The sequence below is a fragment of the Epinephelus moara genome, chromosome 9 (assembly GCF_006386435.1).
Source record: "Epinephelus moara isolate mb chromosome 9, YSFRI_EMoa_1.0, whole genome shotgun sequence".
In the NCBI taxonomy this organism is placed as follows: domain Eukaryota; kingdom Metazoa; phylum Chordata; class Actinopteri; order Perciformes; family Serranidae; genus Epinephelus; species Epinephelus moara.
The window spans coordinates 21,888,569-21,903,532 of NC_065514.1; the positions used below are offsets into that span (position 1 = coordinate 21,888,569).

General features: G+C 41.9%; 2 protein-coding genes across 2 annotated transcripts; one reads left to right on the plus strand and one right to left on the minus strand.

Annotated features, from left to right (window-relative positions):
* The first annotated feature begins 37 nt into the window (after positions 1-37).
* Positions 38-6,337, plus strand: LOC126395902 (zinc finger protein 436). Its single transcript, XM_050053683.1, has 2 exons — positions 38-349; positions 2,064-6,337. Exons 1-2 carry the CDS (start codon positions 151-153, stop codon positions 3,695-3,697), a joined length of 1,833 nt encoding a protein of 610 aa, XP_049909640.1. The 5' UTR covers positions 38-150; the 3' UTR covers positions 3,698-6,337.
* A 1,252-nt stretch (positions 6,338-7,589) lies between these two features.
* On the minus strand, positions 7,590-8,465 carry LOC126395981 (proteinase-activated receptor 3). Its single transcript, XM_050053783.1, has one exon. The coding sequence runs from the start codon at positions 8,463-8,465 to the stop codon at positions 7,590-7,592; it is 876 nt and encodes a 291-aa protein (XP_049909740.1).
* Positions 8,466-14,964: the final 6,499 nt, after the last annotated feature.

Sequence of the window (14,964 nt, forward strand, 5' to 3'; positions counted from 1 at the left end):
TCGCCGTCACTTTCGTGCGACTGTCTGCTTTGTTTGTTCCGCACACGGCAGCAGCAGACTCACACACACCCACTTTTTTTCCCAGACACTTGCAACCATATACACAAACCATCTGGCGAGGTGTCCAGAGCTGCAACCACCCGGTCCAACATGGCCAAGTCGAGTGATCTGAAGATCTTCCTGGAGTCTTCTCTGAACGAGATCTTTAAAGCCACAGTGAGCGACATCCTGGACTCAGTGGACCGGACCCTGTCCGAGTACCAGGGCACAATACGGAGGATCGAGTCCGAAAACGAGGGCCTGAAGCGGCTGCTGTTTGCACAGAAGAGCACCGAGTCTGCTGCAAGGGGTAAGGCTCTGTCGCGACATGCAGCTACTGTCCTTTTGTTCATGCATCCCCTGCACTGTCAGCAGATTGTGTGTGTGTGTGTGTGTGTGTGTGTGTGTGTGTGTGTGTGTGTGTGTGTGTGTGTGTGTTTATATAGGCATAAATTAAAGGCAGCATAAGACAGTATTACAGGCAGACATAAACAACTCAGGTTTCAGTACATTGATTGTTTTGAATTATACTTTTAAAACTTATTTTAGTTCATTGGCCATATACAGCCCAGTTTGATCTCAGATGGGCCAGACCAGTGACACCATTTCATAAAAACATATGTTCCCCTTTTTTAGTGTAAAGAAGCACAGTTATGTTCTGAAAACCTTCATTTTCAAAACAGATGATGAGCAACCTGAAATGTTATAAGAAAAACTATCACAATTTCAACAATATGTCTTAGTTTTTCCGCATGCAGTCAGTCTACTCACTGTCATCACATGTGCATCTTTCCATATGTTTCTACTCTTGTGTAGTAATGCTGGCCACACAACACCATACTAAAGTGGAAGCTATTGAGGAAGCAGGTTAAGTAATCTCCTGCCTTACAAACCATCTACACATCAAAAGTTTTGGCAGTGTCTTAGCAATAGGCTCCAAATATAGTTTTAACATAAACGTCTGATACAGATTCTTTTATACTGAAGCTGCTGATTGATAATATTTTGCATAGAATTCAGTATCTTTGAATGTGACCGCAATAAGTATTCATTGTTTTTGCAGAGATCTGTATTCCGGTCAGAGTGGAAAAGCCTCCGAAGCCGCACTTTATATGAAGCAGGCTACTTACTGTTTTACTTGCTCCTGAAACCTGCCACCTCTTAGCCTTTGCACTGCATCAAAATTAGATGTGCAAAGTCGTCCTGCTTCCCGGATTGGACCCTTTGGCAGCACAGTTCTGGTCCACTGAATCCTTCTATAAGCTTCAGTCATTCATAGATAGCTGAGATAAAACAGTGTATATCTAATTACTTAGAGTCTATTTATGTCTTATAGACATAAATAACAACGTTAATGCCACTGCTTTAGTATTGCACCAGACGTTATGTTGATAATGTTCTAGACTATATTTTACATGTTGTAATATATAATCTGTAATATCCCCTTAAGTGAAATGCATTCAACATGTTCAGTTCAGCCGTAATAATACCCATATTGTGTTAAAAATAAAACTGAACAAGGTGCCTTAAGGCATCCTCTTGTTAACGCTGCCCTAACCAACATCTTAATGTTGGAAATGCATGAAATGACTGTGTAATGATGAAAAGGTCGCTTGCAGTGACCCCTCAGCTTTGTAGAACATTTTAGTGTCTTTCAGTCTGTTGTTTTTGTTTTCTTGCCCACTCGGATTAAGCTTCACTCAGATTTACCTCATTTCCAGTTGTAACAGGCAGCAAGTTCTGGAAAAAAAAAAAAAAAAAGCTGCGATCAGCCTGTTGTACACTACCTGTCCAACACCAAATGACAGACAGGCAAAGCTAGCAGGGAGCTGGTAAACATCATTGAATATCATTTGATGCAACTTTAAATTATACGTCAGTTAAGTTTGTTGAGGCTGTTTTGTTGCTTCCACAGTGTCATTTCATGTTTTTCCCTTCTTAAACTAGTGACTGTCAGTTAATCAAACATTTTACCTGTACTGTAGGTTTGTATAACCTTTGGCTTTGGCTTTTTTTCCCCACAGATGTTCATGAACAAGACACCACTGAAAAGTTTTCGACATCAGAATGGAACAATCATGCCATCAACTCCACCCAGAGCACGTTCAAGGTGTCTATATGCAGCAGTGACAAGAAGAGCACCAGGAGGAAGCAGAAAGACAAGATGAGGGAGAGCACGTCTTCTTCCCCCTTTTTACTGCAGACTGATCGTATAGTAGAAAGCCCCTGTGTGAACGCAGCAGAGGCAGGCATGTCCACCCAGAACTTGATATCTGTAAAAACAGAGCCTTGCCTGGATGAAAACGGCGCTATTGACCTCTCCCAGCCTCCCTCGCTTCTCAATCTGACTATGAGGCCGATAAAAAACGAGAGCACAGAGGTCAGTTTTGACAGTCATGATGCGTATGCACCGCTGCCGCCATCTACAGGCCTGGAACAGGACTCCAGAGGCAGCGACAGTGAAGTTAAAGTCACCATTGTTTCAGACACTTACATGCAGGATGGACAGTTCATTAAGACGGAGGAGGAGGAGGAGCAGAACGGGGTGCTGGATTATAGTGACAATGACTGTTTCTCCAAGCAAGAGTTGAAGCATGTGTTGAGGTTTTACCCTGAATCAGGAATAGATCCTGATGCAGAGAGCAGACAGGATGTGGAGCCAGAGGTGGTTGCGCACGAGGAAAACGCTGCTGTTCCCGCAGATGAGTATTTGGAGATCCGTGACAATTTTTTGCGCTGTCCCTCTTGTCCCAAAACGTTTAGTAGAGCAGCCTCGCTCAACATCCACATCAAGACACACAGCGCTGAGAAGGCCCACAGCTGCAGCTACTGTGGAAAGCGCTTCGGCCGGGCGGATCTCCTCAAATCGCACAAGCGCACCCACACAGGAGAAAGACCCTATAGCTGCAACATCTGCAGTAAAACGTACGCCCATCCCAGTCAGCTTAGGATACACAAACGTGTCCACACTGGGGAGAAGCCTTATTCCTGCTCACACTGTGGGAAGTGCTTCAACGAGCACAACCAGCTCAAAGTCCACTTGCGGACACACACTGGGGAGAGGCCTTACAGCTGCCAGGAGTGTGGCAAAACGTTCAGCAACGCGGGCAACCTGCGTATACACGAGAGGATCCACACCGGTGAGAAGCCATACTGCTGCGCTCAGTGCGGGAAAAGGTTCAACGGCTTGGGCGACCTCAAGACACACTACAGGATTCACACTGGAGAGCGGCCCTACAGCTGCGAGCTGTGCAAGAAGACCTTCAGCCAGGCGGGCCACCTCACCATACACATGCGGATGCACACGGGAGAAAGACCGTACAGCTGCAACGAGTGCGGCAAGAAGTTCACGGTGGCCAGCAGCCTCAAGCTGCACCAGAGGACTCACACAGGCGAGAAGGAGTACAGCTGCTCGTACTGCAGCAAGAGCTTCAGCAGGTCGGGCCACCTGAAGAGACACGAGCTGGTCCACACCAAAGAGAAGGTCTTCCTCTGCAGCCAGTGTGGGAAGACCTACACTGACCAGTCCTCGCTTAAGAAGCACCTGAAGATGCACGCAGCCAAGGAGCAGAAGGCTCAAAGCGACGGGGGCACCAGCGAGGCTGAAACAAACCGACCCTCAGCCTCGGAGACACTTTCAGACACTGATAGGAATTAGAACCAAATTCTTAAAAGATGAGTATATTGGCTGTACATCAAGCTCATGTTATAGCTATTATAGAAACTCATCTCACAGCCTACATCAACAGGGTATTACAAAGTGTTGTGCAGTATTTTTGTGTCTAATAAGTGTCCAAACTCTTCAAACTGTTGCTCAAATTAGACTTCCTGAATCATCTTTCATTGTCTCTCCAGTACCTTAAATAACATCCACCCACCTGTGCTGTTTTAGTGCAGCGTTGTTTTCAGTCCACTAAGGTTGTGTGCTGTGGTTGAAAAGCTCCAGAAAAAGCTAGCAAGTGGAGCTTTAGTTAAAGAAATACTTCAACCCCCAAATGACCATTTGTATGTTTTTCTCCCATGTCGCAAGTGAATGAAGAATTCCAAAATTGAGAAAATTCTAGGTGAATTGAGGTCATAGGGGTTTAACAACAGCAAAACTAGACCAAAACATCCATGACAAACTCTCACACACCTCATGCCGTATAATTCAAGTCCCATTTATCCAGTCGTATGCTCAGTACCTCCCAAACAGACAGCCATTTCCAACAGGGAACTGAACAGAAAGTGAATCTTACTGATGCTCTCTTCAATGCCAGACCCCATTGACAAAAACAGTAATTTTACCTCACTGAATACCAGGTCTTCTGGTCCTCCACTGCCTCGATCAGATAGTTTGTTCCTGTAATTGTGTGACTTTGGTGAATCCAAACTAACCCGTAAAAACACCAAAGTCACACAGTAACACAAACAAACTAACTGAGCGATGCAGTGGTAGACCAGCAGCTCCTGCATTCAGCGAGGTAAAATGACTGTTTTTGTCAATGGAGTCTGGCATTGGAAGGAGCTTCAATTAAGTTTCACTTTCCGCACAGTTCCCCGCTGGAAATGGTGCACTGTTTGCGAACTACTGAGCAAAAGACTGGATAAATGAGGCTGGGATTATACTGCACGAGTTGTATGGGTTTGTAAATGCATGTTTTGATACAGTTTTGCTGTTGTTAAATTGTTAGATTCATCAGGATATTTTTCCGTTTTTGGATTTTTCATTCACCACGGTGGCATGTGAGAAAATTCACCATAACATGGGGTGAGTAATTGATATACAAATGCTCATTTAAGAAGTGAAGTATTGATTGTTTTTGTCTAACTGCTGTTCCCGAGGTCAAGGATGAGCTCTCATGCTCCAAACTGTATGTGATGTTTGTGGTACAGTGCAATACACTGTTGTCTAATCTTTGCTGTGATATAGGTCCAAATATTTAGCAATTCCTTACAATTAATGACTTTTATTTTCATTGATAAACTCTAATATTTCTCTTGTAGTCGTCTCAACACGGTGTAAAGAGACAGAAAACGGGACCCTAAAAGAACAGATGTTCTTTTAAACATGCTGTTTGTTACCAAAATGTTGGTAGTGTGTTTTTAAAATGCTTTAAAGGAAAAGAAATACTGAATGCAATGTCTGTCGGAGTGACAGGAGGTGCTAGTGGTTTCTACCACCCTGCTGAAGCAAGTCACTGAATCCCTGGTCCAGGTTTCTGTCTTGCAGCTGGTCCTGACCTTTGACCTCCCTGTGGAGAAAATAAGTTTCCCCCACAGGGGTCAGTAAACTATAACAATATAATTGTTTTAGACTGAAGATGCTTCTTGCACATGTATTCACTTTGTAGTAGCCCGAGGGTTAGAAATGTGTGCTGCAACAGTGACTTAAGGCGAAGATCATTAATATATTGCTGTATATAGCTTTAACTCTACAGTCAGCAGTCTGATCCATCGAACTGACACGAATGTATTTGTGTAATAACGTTACTGCAGATATTCAGTACTGATCGACCTGCTTTTAATAGTAAATTAATAATTGTTTTGTAAGCCATGCTGATCTCAAAGAATGTCGAGCTTTTAGAGGATGTGTTTTAGGTTCCTCACTGTGCTGCCAGGAAACACGTCTGAAACTGACACACAGGGGTGAGACGTCATGTTTATGATGATAGGGCTACTGTTTGTTGTGGCAACTGGTTGATATACCTGCACAGCAATGTATATTAAACTGAGTGTTTGCTACTAGGAGTTTAATGTGACTTACTTTTGTGTGATTTGTGTCTAAATTAAAGAGAAACATTAACCAAGAGATGTTTGTATGTCTTATTTATACTTTATAGGAATATTTATTTGAAATGAAAAACAATGTGCAAAAAAAGAACATCTTCACAAGAGTACAAATTTATTAAAATACTTTTTTCACATTTAGCGCAACCAGAAAAGCCAATACAACAGTTTATATGGATAAGTGCCTGCATGATGCAGTGGGCCCCAGTGATTGTTCCTTGACACATAAAGGCACAAAGGTTTAGTTTCTTGCCATGGATAGATGGTGGAGAGGTGTCCTGCCTGTTCATAAAGCTGAAGTTAAGGCAACTCAATGCAGAATACATTATTACATACATTATTATACTAGAAAGATGCTTTGATGGCCAAGGATGCTACATGTGACAGCTGTCTCCACAGCAGTATGAAACAGATGTATCACTAATTGATTGAGAGTGTAAGTGCTTGAGGATTGGTATTTCTTAGAGCTACAACAATTATTTTTATTAGCAATTGAGTTGATTATTTTTGAAATGAATCAATTAATTGTTGAGTGTGGAAAATGAAAAATAAACTTGTGAAAAATGACCATTGCAGTTCCTCAGTGCTCCAGGTAATGTCTTCAAAATGATTGTCTATGTAAACAAAAGTCGAGAATTAATTCACCATAAAGACAAGAAAAAGAAGGTTATTTTTTCCTTTTTTTGCATTGTACGCCTTAAAAATATTTTGATCATTAATGACAATTATTAAAAAGTTGACAATTACTCTTTTTTTGCATCAAATGATTAATTGTTTCAGCTCTTGTATCTCTAAATCTGGATACGAACTATCTGTATGGTTACACACCACCTGAGGTAACAGAGGATTTTTTTGGGGGTTTTTTTGACCATTTATTAAAAAATTTAACACATGCTTAAAAATTCCCTGGCAGAGAGACTTTGTAAGAAATCTATACATCTAAACAATATACTATTAATTCATTTTGTGCATATTTTATCAGCATCAGTGCAGGCACAAATCTTAATATTTAAAGTCAACCTTTTGGGACCCAGATCGGCAGTTGGGAACCACCAACCCAACAGCCAAGAAAATGTTGACATTGTACATTTCAGAAAACCATGGAAACCTTACGTTTGCACATTTCATAGCGGATATGTTGCAACTTTATATTTCAACAACGCTGTGGTGAACATTTGGTTAGGTTTAGGCTAAAAAAAATGATTTGGTTATGGATAGGAAACATGTTTTGGCTTGATATATCCACTTTTGGGGGCTCAGACTGCGCTGGAAAGGCAGCAATGTTTTGGTACAAAGCAACCCATTTTCATGGCACTATCCCTGCTAGTGAAAGAGCAATGGGTTGCTTAGAAAAACACTCATGTTTGGGAGCTAAAAAGCTGCTGGAAACACAGCAATACCTCATTAAAAAACAACTGGTTCTGTTGTTGGTTGGTCTCCGATATTGGGCTCACTGGTCTGCAGGTTGGCAGCCATCTTGCCTAGGTGACACGCCGTCCATCATACCCTCCACCTCTGGGTGATGAAATTAGCTCCTTACTATTGCACTTTAGAAATGTTGATATGATACATAAGAGACGAGCGAATGTAAAGTGTATGTGGTTTGCAGAAACATTTAACATGCTGACATTTTCTTCTGGCGCCTGAACTGGAACCACTGCACAACACATCTTCTCAACAATCAGCATTTTCAAAATCAGATCAAACAAAAAGAAGAACTTAATATTTTCCTATATCATACAACAACAGTACATTAACATGAAAGCAAACATGTATCCTTATTAGTTTTGCGTCGTGCAGCTCTGACAGCAGTTGATCTTTTCCTTGGACAGATAGAGCATTGGCTGAATGCTGCTGCTGAAGTCCATCAAGCCGAATGCGACGTAGTGAATGTAGCAACGGAACACGTCAGGAGAGAAGTAATGCTGGAAGGGGAAGAGCGCGACAGGTGGGAAGTAATTGAACACAATAATGGCCAGGATGATGAGGACCATCTTAAAGGCTCTCTTCTTCACAGGATGCATTTCATCTCTGCCAGGCCCAGATTGCCTCAGCACCCAGAGGATCGCTATGTTGCAGTACACCATGAAGATAAACGCTGCCAGAATCATCCCCGTGAAGACCTTTTCGAAGTTGACAATGTTGCCAACACATTTAGCAGCAGCATAGGCCAGAGTGATCAGCCAGACCACGATGGCCAGGACTGTTCTGTGCTGACGGTCCTTGAGCTCAGTGAAGGTGATGGGGTGGACGACAGCCATGTAGCGGTCCAGGCAGATGCAGGAGAGGAAGAGAGGCGAGGAGTCTTTGATGCCGTAGAAGAAGCGCAGCACGTACCAGGTGCTGCTGGTGGTGAGGAACACTATGTTGGCGAGCTCAAGGGGAGGGATGAGACAGAAGAGTACGTCCAGAATCGCCAGATGGAGGATGAAGATATCTGAGGTGGAGGAGTCCCCCTTGTTCTTGTGGATGAGCCACAGCACCATGAGGTTGGCCGGAATGCCGAGGAACATGTTGATAAACTGCAGGCCCAGGTACCAAATGATGACAGCAGGCATGTCTTTGCAGCGCTCATACACTGTCTTGTCACCGATGGTGTAGTTGATGGGTCTGTGGGAGACGAAGAGCATTGAGGAGTTGAGGTATAAAACCTCCATGTCGGCGAGGTCAGAGGTCAGCAGCCAGAGGAACAAAGACCTGTCAGATAAAGAGAACATAGCAGGTTCAGTGGTTAGTAGCAGTTGTGACAGGGATAATGAAAACAGAGCTAGTTAGCTATGAGATAAGGATCAATAATTATCCAGTATCAAAGATGCAAATATGGTTGTGTAAGGTTGTACTGGTGCAGTTGTTCTTTTAACCTCGCTGCACATTACAACAATGTGATTGTGTTTTTTGAAATGCTTCAAAGGAAGTGCCATGTGACACAGTTCCTAAACTTGGCTCTTTATTTACGCCACAGCCCTTGCACATCACCCACTCCAGGTTCAGGTGAAATTCCGTTTAAAAGCACCACACTGTTCCTGAATATTGTCACATTAACTGTTAATACAGATGTATTGCACCACAAATTAACTCTTTGGACCCTTTATGAGATTCATTGCAGTTACACAGGGGAAATTCAAATACCAGAACTTAAGTGGAAGTGGACTGTGGCTTGTTAAAGTTAGTTTTATCGGAATCCCACTGTTGCTCTCAGAAATATACTTCCCCTGAACAACATCTATCAAAATAGATTTCCTCACTCGTCAAGCAAAGCATATTAAAGACGCTGTCTAACCGTAGTAAAACAATAAAAAATGAATCTGAGGCATGCTCACTTAGAAAAAATCATAAAGATAAATGCACATTTTAGCAGCTAATGCACTGGATCAAAAAGAGAAAAAGCAAACATAGTACAGTGGTATCAAACCATATATCAGTCTGCTTTATTTTCTGCTGGAACTAAAGTGCTAACATTCAAGAAAAAAATGGCTTTCTAACTCTCAAGCCACCACACACATATGTAAAATTAATTTTTTTTCCAGTGGAGTTTTGTGCTGTAAGTGAAGCCTCTTACCTTGAGCTGCTGCTTAATCATCTAGCGAACTCCTCTGCCCTCAACCAGCTCTGTCACTCTGTCACTCTGTCACACTTTGCAGTCTCCTCAACCCATTTCCTCTCCACATAATTAAGGTAGGTCTGCATCATATGGCATTACGTCGGGTGTAGCTTTATGAAAGGCCTTGCAGATTTATTTGCATATCTTCCTATATGTTTTCACCATGTCAACAGGCGGCTCGTTCCACTATCTCTGTATCTATGGGCAACATGTAAATGTGCAAACTGACTATAAGAGGGCCTCGTCTCCTGCAGAACGCATTATCTAATAAAGTCTGCAGAGTATTGCCATAGTAGAAGACACCGCAACACGACTGAAGAACTCAAAATGACACTCACCTGTTCAATAGGATACTGCAGCACCTTGTGTCCCCAATCTCCACTTAATCCTTGTGTGACTGCTGTGTACGTCCCTCCCACTGTGAGCAAATAGTCAGCCCTCACCTCAAAATGAATGGGAAACATCTTTTGGAAGATGACACAACACTTCAGGGATCCTGATCATCCAATCACAGCGTTGAGACGAGGGTGTGGAAGCTGAGGAGCTCCCCCTGGATGCCACCATGTCTTGTTGGCCCCCGCACATTTATCACGCACATTTAAAATTAAGAATAAAATAATATGAGACAAAGATAAAGATGAGAGATATAAAACTGTGGAAGTGAGTTGGGGGAGCGGGGGCAGGGGCAGTGAAACCTAATACAGGGCTGTGTGGAGGACGTGTTATGGCAAGCCATCATCCATTCACACTGATTGGCAATGATGCAACAAACCGATGGTGCCTGACGGAAAATCGTCAGTAAACAACTGATGCAACAGTCCAGACAATCACTTCTGATTCAATTCAGTGTAACAATGTGTAATATGTTACGTGAGGCTGACATGTGTTGAGGTGTAATGTCCGTCTGCAGGTTTGAGCTGCACCCAACATGCAGTGCAGGGACGTGTGTCTCTGCTGAGAACTACAGATCACCTGACGCCACCATTCACCCTCATTGTTTTTAAGTGTGTTTTCTGAATGTTAGCTTGTTCCAGCGATCTACAGATGGCATAGTTTTTGAGGGTTATTGAATGACCTCTCAAGTGACCTTTGACCTTTTACTCCTACTTAATTAGACAGTAAAAATCATTAGTGGAAAAAGCACTCAGAACTTGTAGTAAAGGTAAAAGTAGCGATACCACTGATCAGAAATACTCTGTTACAAGTAAAAGTTATACATAGCCTATAAAATTGAACTTAAAGCAGCAACAAGGGGGTCGCGAGGGGGCTGGAGCCTATCCCAGCTGACATTGGGCGAGAGGCGGGGTACACCCTGGACAGGTCGTGAGACTATCACAGGGCTGACACATAGAGACAGACAACCATTCACACCAATTAACCTCAACTGCATGTCTTTACTGTCTTTGCCGTTTTCAGAAAACCCACGCTAACACGTGGAGTACACAGAAGGGCTCCCCCACCCCGGGTTTAGACTCGGAACCCTCTGCAAGGCAACACTGCTAACCACTGCGCCACAGTGCTGCCGTTTCAGAGACAGTCTCAGTTCAATACTCCATATGACCTAGATAAGCAAAAGAGACCACTGGCGACCAACTATCTCTATCTAATGACTCTTAGTGTTTGTCCCCGGGTCCGATTCCCTGCGAAATCCAAAGAAACTGGAAGAGCCTATGTTTACACTTTCCCAGGCAAAGTTTGTACGTTAGCCAGTCAAAAGGAAGCAGGACGAGATTTTTCTTAAAAGAATTTTATTTTTGATGTTATATTTTGTGGTAAAGGCTGATACTGGGGCAGGAAAGCAAAGAGAAAAAATTGACAGGAGAACAAAAAAAGTTAAAAAGGACAGTAAAAGAGCACGGGCAAAAACCTTGGGTGTTGACTTAATGTTATAAAGACATAACATAACTGGAGAATGTTGATAACTTTAGCTTCTCAACAAGTACCAAGTACTAGAAGTTCAAAATATTATTACCAACCAGCAACCAAGTGTGTTCGTCATAGGCTTACATGTAACATACGTGTGTGAATTCCACTAAAACAGTTTCATCAGTTTGTTTCATCATCGTCACATTACAGCTCATAATCTTACAACACCACAAAGAGAGCCATTACCTCATCGCTATCCGTCCTGCAAACACCTGTGTTTTATAAAGAAAAACAGCATTTAAAATACGTTGCAGCTTTTTATTTTACTCCATTCCAAGTCAAATGAACACGCTTACCAGATCAAGATCTTTACAACTGCTTTTGTCCACAGTGGCCGCCAAAAACAACATAAAATAAAAGAACCTTGTGGCTGCTTTAAATAAAAGTACAAAAGTAATGAGCATCAAAATATAAAGTTTACTTTATTTACTGCTTGTAAATTTCCTTTTAGGAGCAATAAAGTCTTATTGATATAAAGATACCTAAATTGTTGATTATATTTTGTGTTCTTAATCAGCTAGCTAACTAAACTCAGGAAATTAATGTAGTAGAGTAGAAATGTAAAGGAACAGAAAATGATATACTTGAGTAAAGTACTTCAAAATTGTACTTAAGTACAGTACTTGAGTTAATCTACTTAGTGATATAAAAGTCGGCTGTGTGGCAATAACAACACTAATCAGTGTGAACATGGTCAATATATTACACTCTATTGTTTGAACAGCTTGAGGAGATGATTGATGAAACTCGACCAGGGTTCGTTTACCTTTGTGTGTCCATCTCTGAACTTGTTTGCATTGGTGTCAGGTTCACAGGAGATGTGTCTCCCTCCTATAAGGTAGAGGATTCTCACAGGTTTGTCAAATTCTGCATCAGAGTAGAAACACACACACACACACACACACACACACACACACACAGGACAGCACACAGCTGCTTTTGTCCAAACAGGCTCATGTCAGAGGTCACTGGAGCTTCTTGACGTTGGAATCTATCTAGAGCTCCACTCAGCTATACACAGATCTATATTAAAGACTAATTCAGTCTTTTAGCAGCTATTTTGTGAGATTTAGTCAAACCTCATTTTAAATCTCTGATAGACCGACATACAAGATGTGTAGCGACATGATAAAATGATTGTACAGTCATAAACTATTTTGCCCTGTCATATTGAAGACTATAAATGCCACAGGCTATTGATAGGGTTCCTGTGTAAATATGCTGCATAGCACTTTTAATAATAATATTGCACTTAACAACCACAAAACATCAGACAAGATAACAGGAAACACCTCTGGCCATGGGAACAAAGGGAGTATAACGTTGACCAACACAGCAAATTCAGAAACAGTAATTCAGAGTAATCTTTGATGTCTAAACCATAAAACAGAAGTTACTCAACTGATAACAGAGAATACAGATGTTTCAGTAAGATTGAGAAATCATACATTTTGAGAAGGGAATTTGAAAAAGACACAGACTAACTATAATATGAGTAAGATGATGTTTTAAAGAAATACATTTCAAATTTGAAACTACGTTTTCAGGGGCTTAAAAATGTATAATGTCAGTGAGGGTTTTATGTTTCCACATCATGTTTGTGTTAAGTTGTCTATTAGTTTACAAGCTGCAATATCACAGAATCATCAAAATCTCAAATGTGCACGTCTTTAAAGTCATGTTTAAAACAAACTCTTCCTGTTTAGCCAATGGATGTGAAATCAGCCTTCTCATGTCACATTCTGCACAGTGAAGCTCAAACATCCACGTGACCTAACAACAAATAAAACTCATTTTTGAGCAGAGGGGGGAATTTAGATAGGTCAGTGCTGTGATGAAAAAACTGGGAACAAACATGCAGATTTTTTTAGGAAAAAATTATTAAAGTTGTAGGATAAATGAAGATGTTATTTGTGATTATGTAGTTTCTTGAGTTTTCAGCTGTACCCCTCCATGATTCACTGCACCCACTGTGCAGGTTTACAGTTATACTCCTCATTAAAACCGAGCAGAGCTAATCACATCTGAGGGTGAAGTGGAAATGTGGTGCATGAATTACATCAGATCAGTCTCACTATCTAGGGACATATCCTTAATAATTCAAGACAGGAAAATCATAACAGAACTAAGCAGAACAGACCGTCCTTGAAATACCAAGATCCTTTATTTACGGAGAGTTGAGATTCTTTTTCTTTTAAACAGCTCTTTAGACACTGTGTATAAAATGGAAAACACTTCACATGGCCGTTCATGCTTATCAAAATAAGAAAGCAGACAAGAAGTAAAACCACTTAATGGTTAGAGTTGCTAAGTTAAGGAGTTTAATGTTGAGAACAGAGTGACCTTTTGATAGAAACAGATTTATCTTTTACCCTAACGTCTGTACAAAACCTTATTAAAAAAAAACATAATAAGCTTTTCTAATGTTCCTATTGGCTGTCCTACAAATGCAGATGCACGTGCATGTCCATTCGGTGAAAGCCTGATTTAATGGCAGACAATCTCACAGAGGAAGTTGCTATTTTAGCATTGCCAACAACTGTCTACATTGCAAAGCAGCCCAAAAAAAGGAAGACTGACTTATCAAAAAGCGAGGCAAAAAGAAAATCTGACAATAAATGATATACAACATGTCAATATTAGCAAGGTGTTTCAGAGATAGAGAGAAAATGTTACTAATAGTTTAGCCTTCTGCTAACCAAGCTTAAGTCTCGTGTCTGCGGTTTCAAGTTTATGTTTATGTAGCTAACCTTAGCAAGAGCCTCGAATCACAGTGTGTCCTTCACCTCACTTTCTGCTGCTACAGACCAGCTCACTGGGAGGAGAGCGAGCAGCAGCTCCAGAGACTGACCCCCAGTCACCGGCCACAGCAACCCGAAACCAGCCAGCGCAAATCCCAGACAGCCCTTAATCTCTGCCGAATCTGCAGACTTTCTGTTGCTGCTGTTACACAGGTTAGACCCAGTGCTGCTGATGGTTACCAGCCTGCTGCGACACCAAGAACTAGGGGGTTTGGGCTGTTCTCCTCCCAGGGTAGCAGTCTAGAGTGGCGGGAAGCGAGGTGGAGGGACCTATGGGTGCACTGTCTAGCTCAGGGGTTCCCAACTGGTGGGTCAGGGCCTAAAAGTGGGTCATGGATCCATTCTGAATGGACCGAGGGTGATTCACGAATGTGTCAAGTTTGTAAAAAACACACTTTATTTTGCAGTATAGTGAATTTCCGGCACAGAGCTTTTCTTTTGAAGTGCTGTTTCTTCCTGTAGACTCAGTGACTAGTGGACAGCTACTTGACGGACAGCAAACTAGCTTGATGACACAGCTAAATGCAAGTATGGTGCTAAATATATTAAACGGTGTGGACCTTGAACTAATGTCTAAGGAGAAAACTGGATCCTGTGGCTGGACCAGTTGGGAACCACTGACCTAGCTAATCTTGTCTTATTTGTGGTCTGATAAATGGGAAACGGGTGGAGCGGATGAACTGTACAACTGAACTGTACAATGACATGAGATTTAACAAATCAATGTACATGAAATACTGGGTTACTGTATGAAATGCGTACCATGCTTGTATGGTGGGAGGGGCTTGGGGCAGAGAGGGGAGAGCTGCAGGAGAAGGGTGTGTTTTC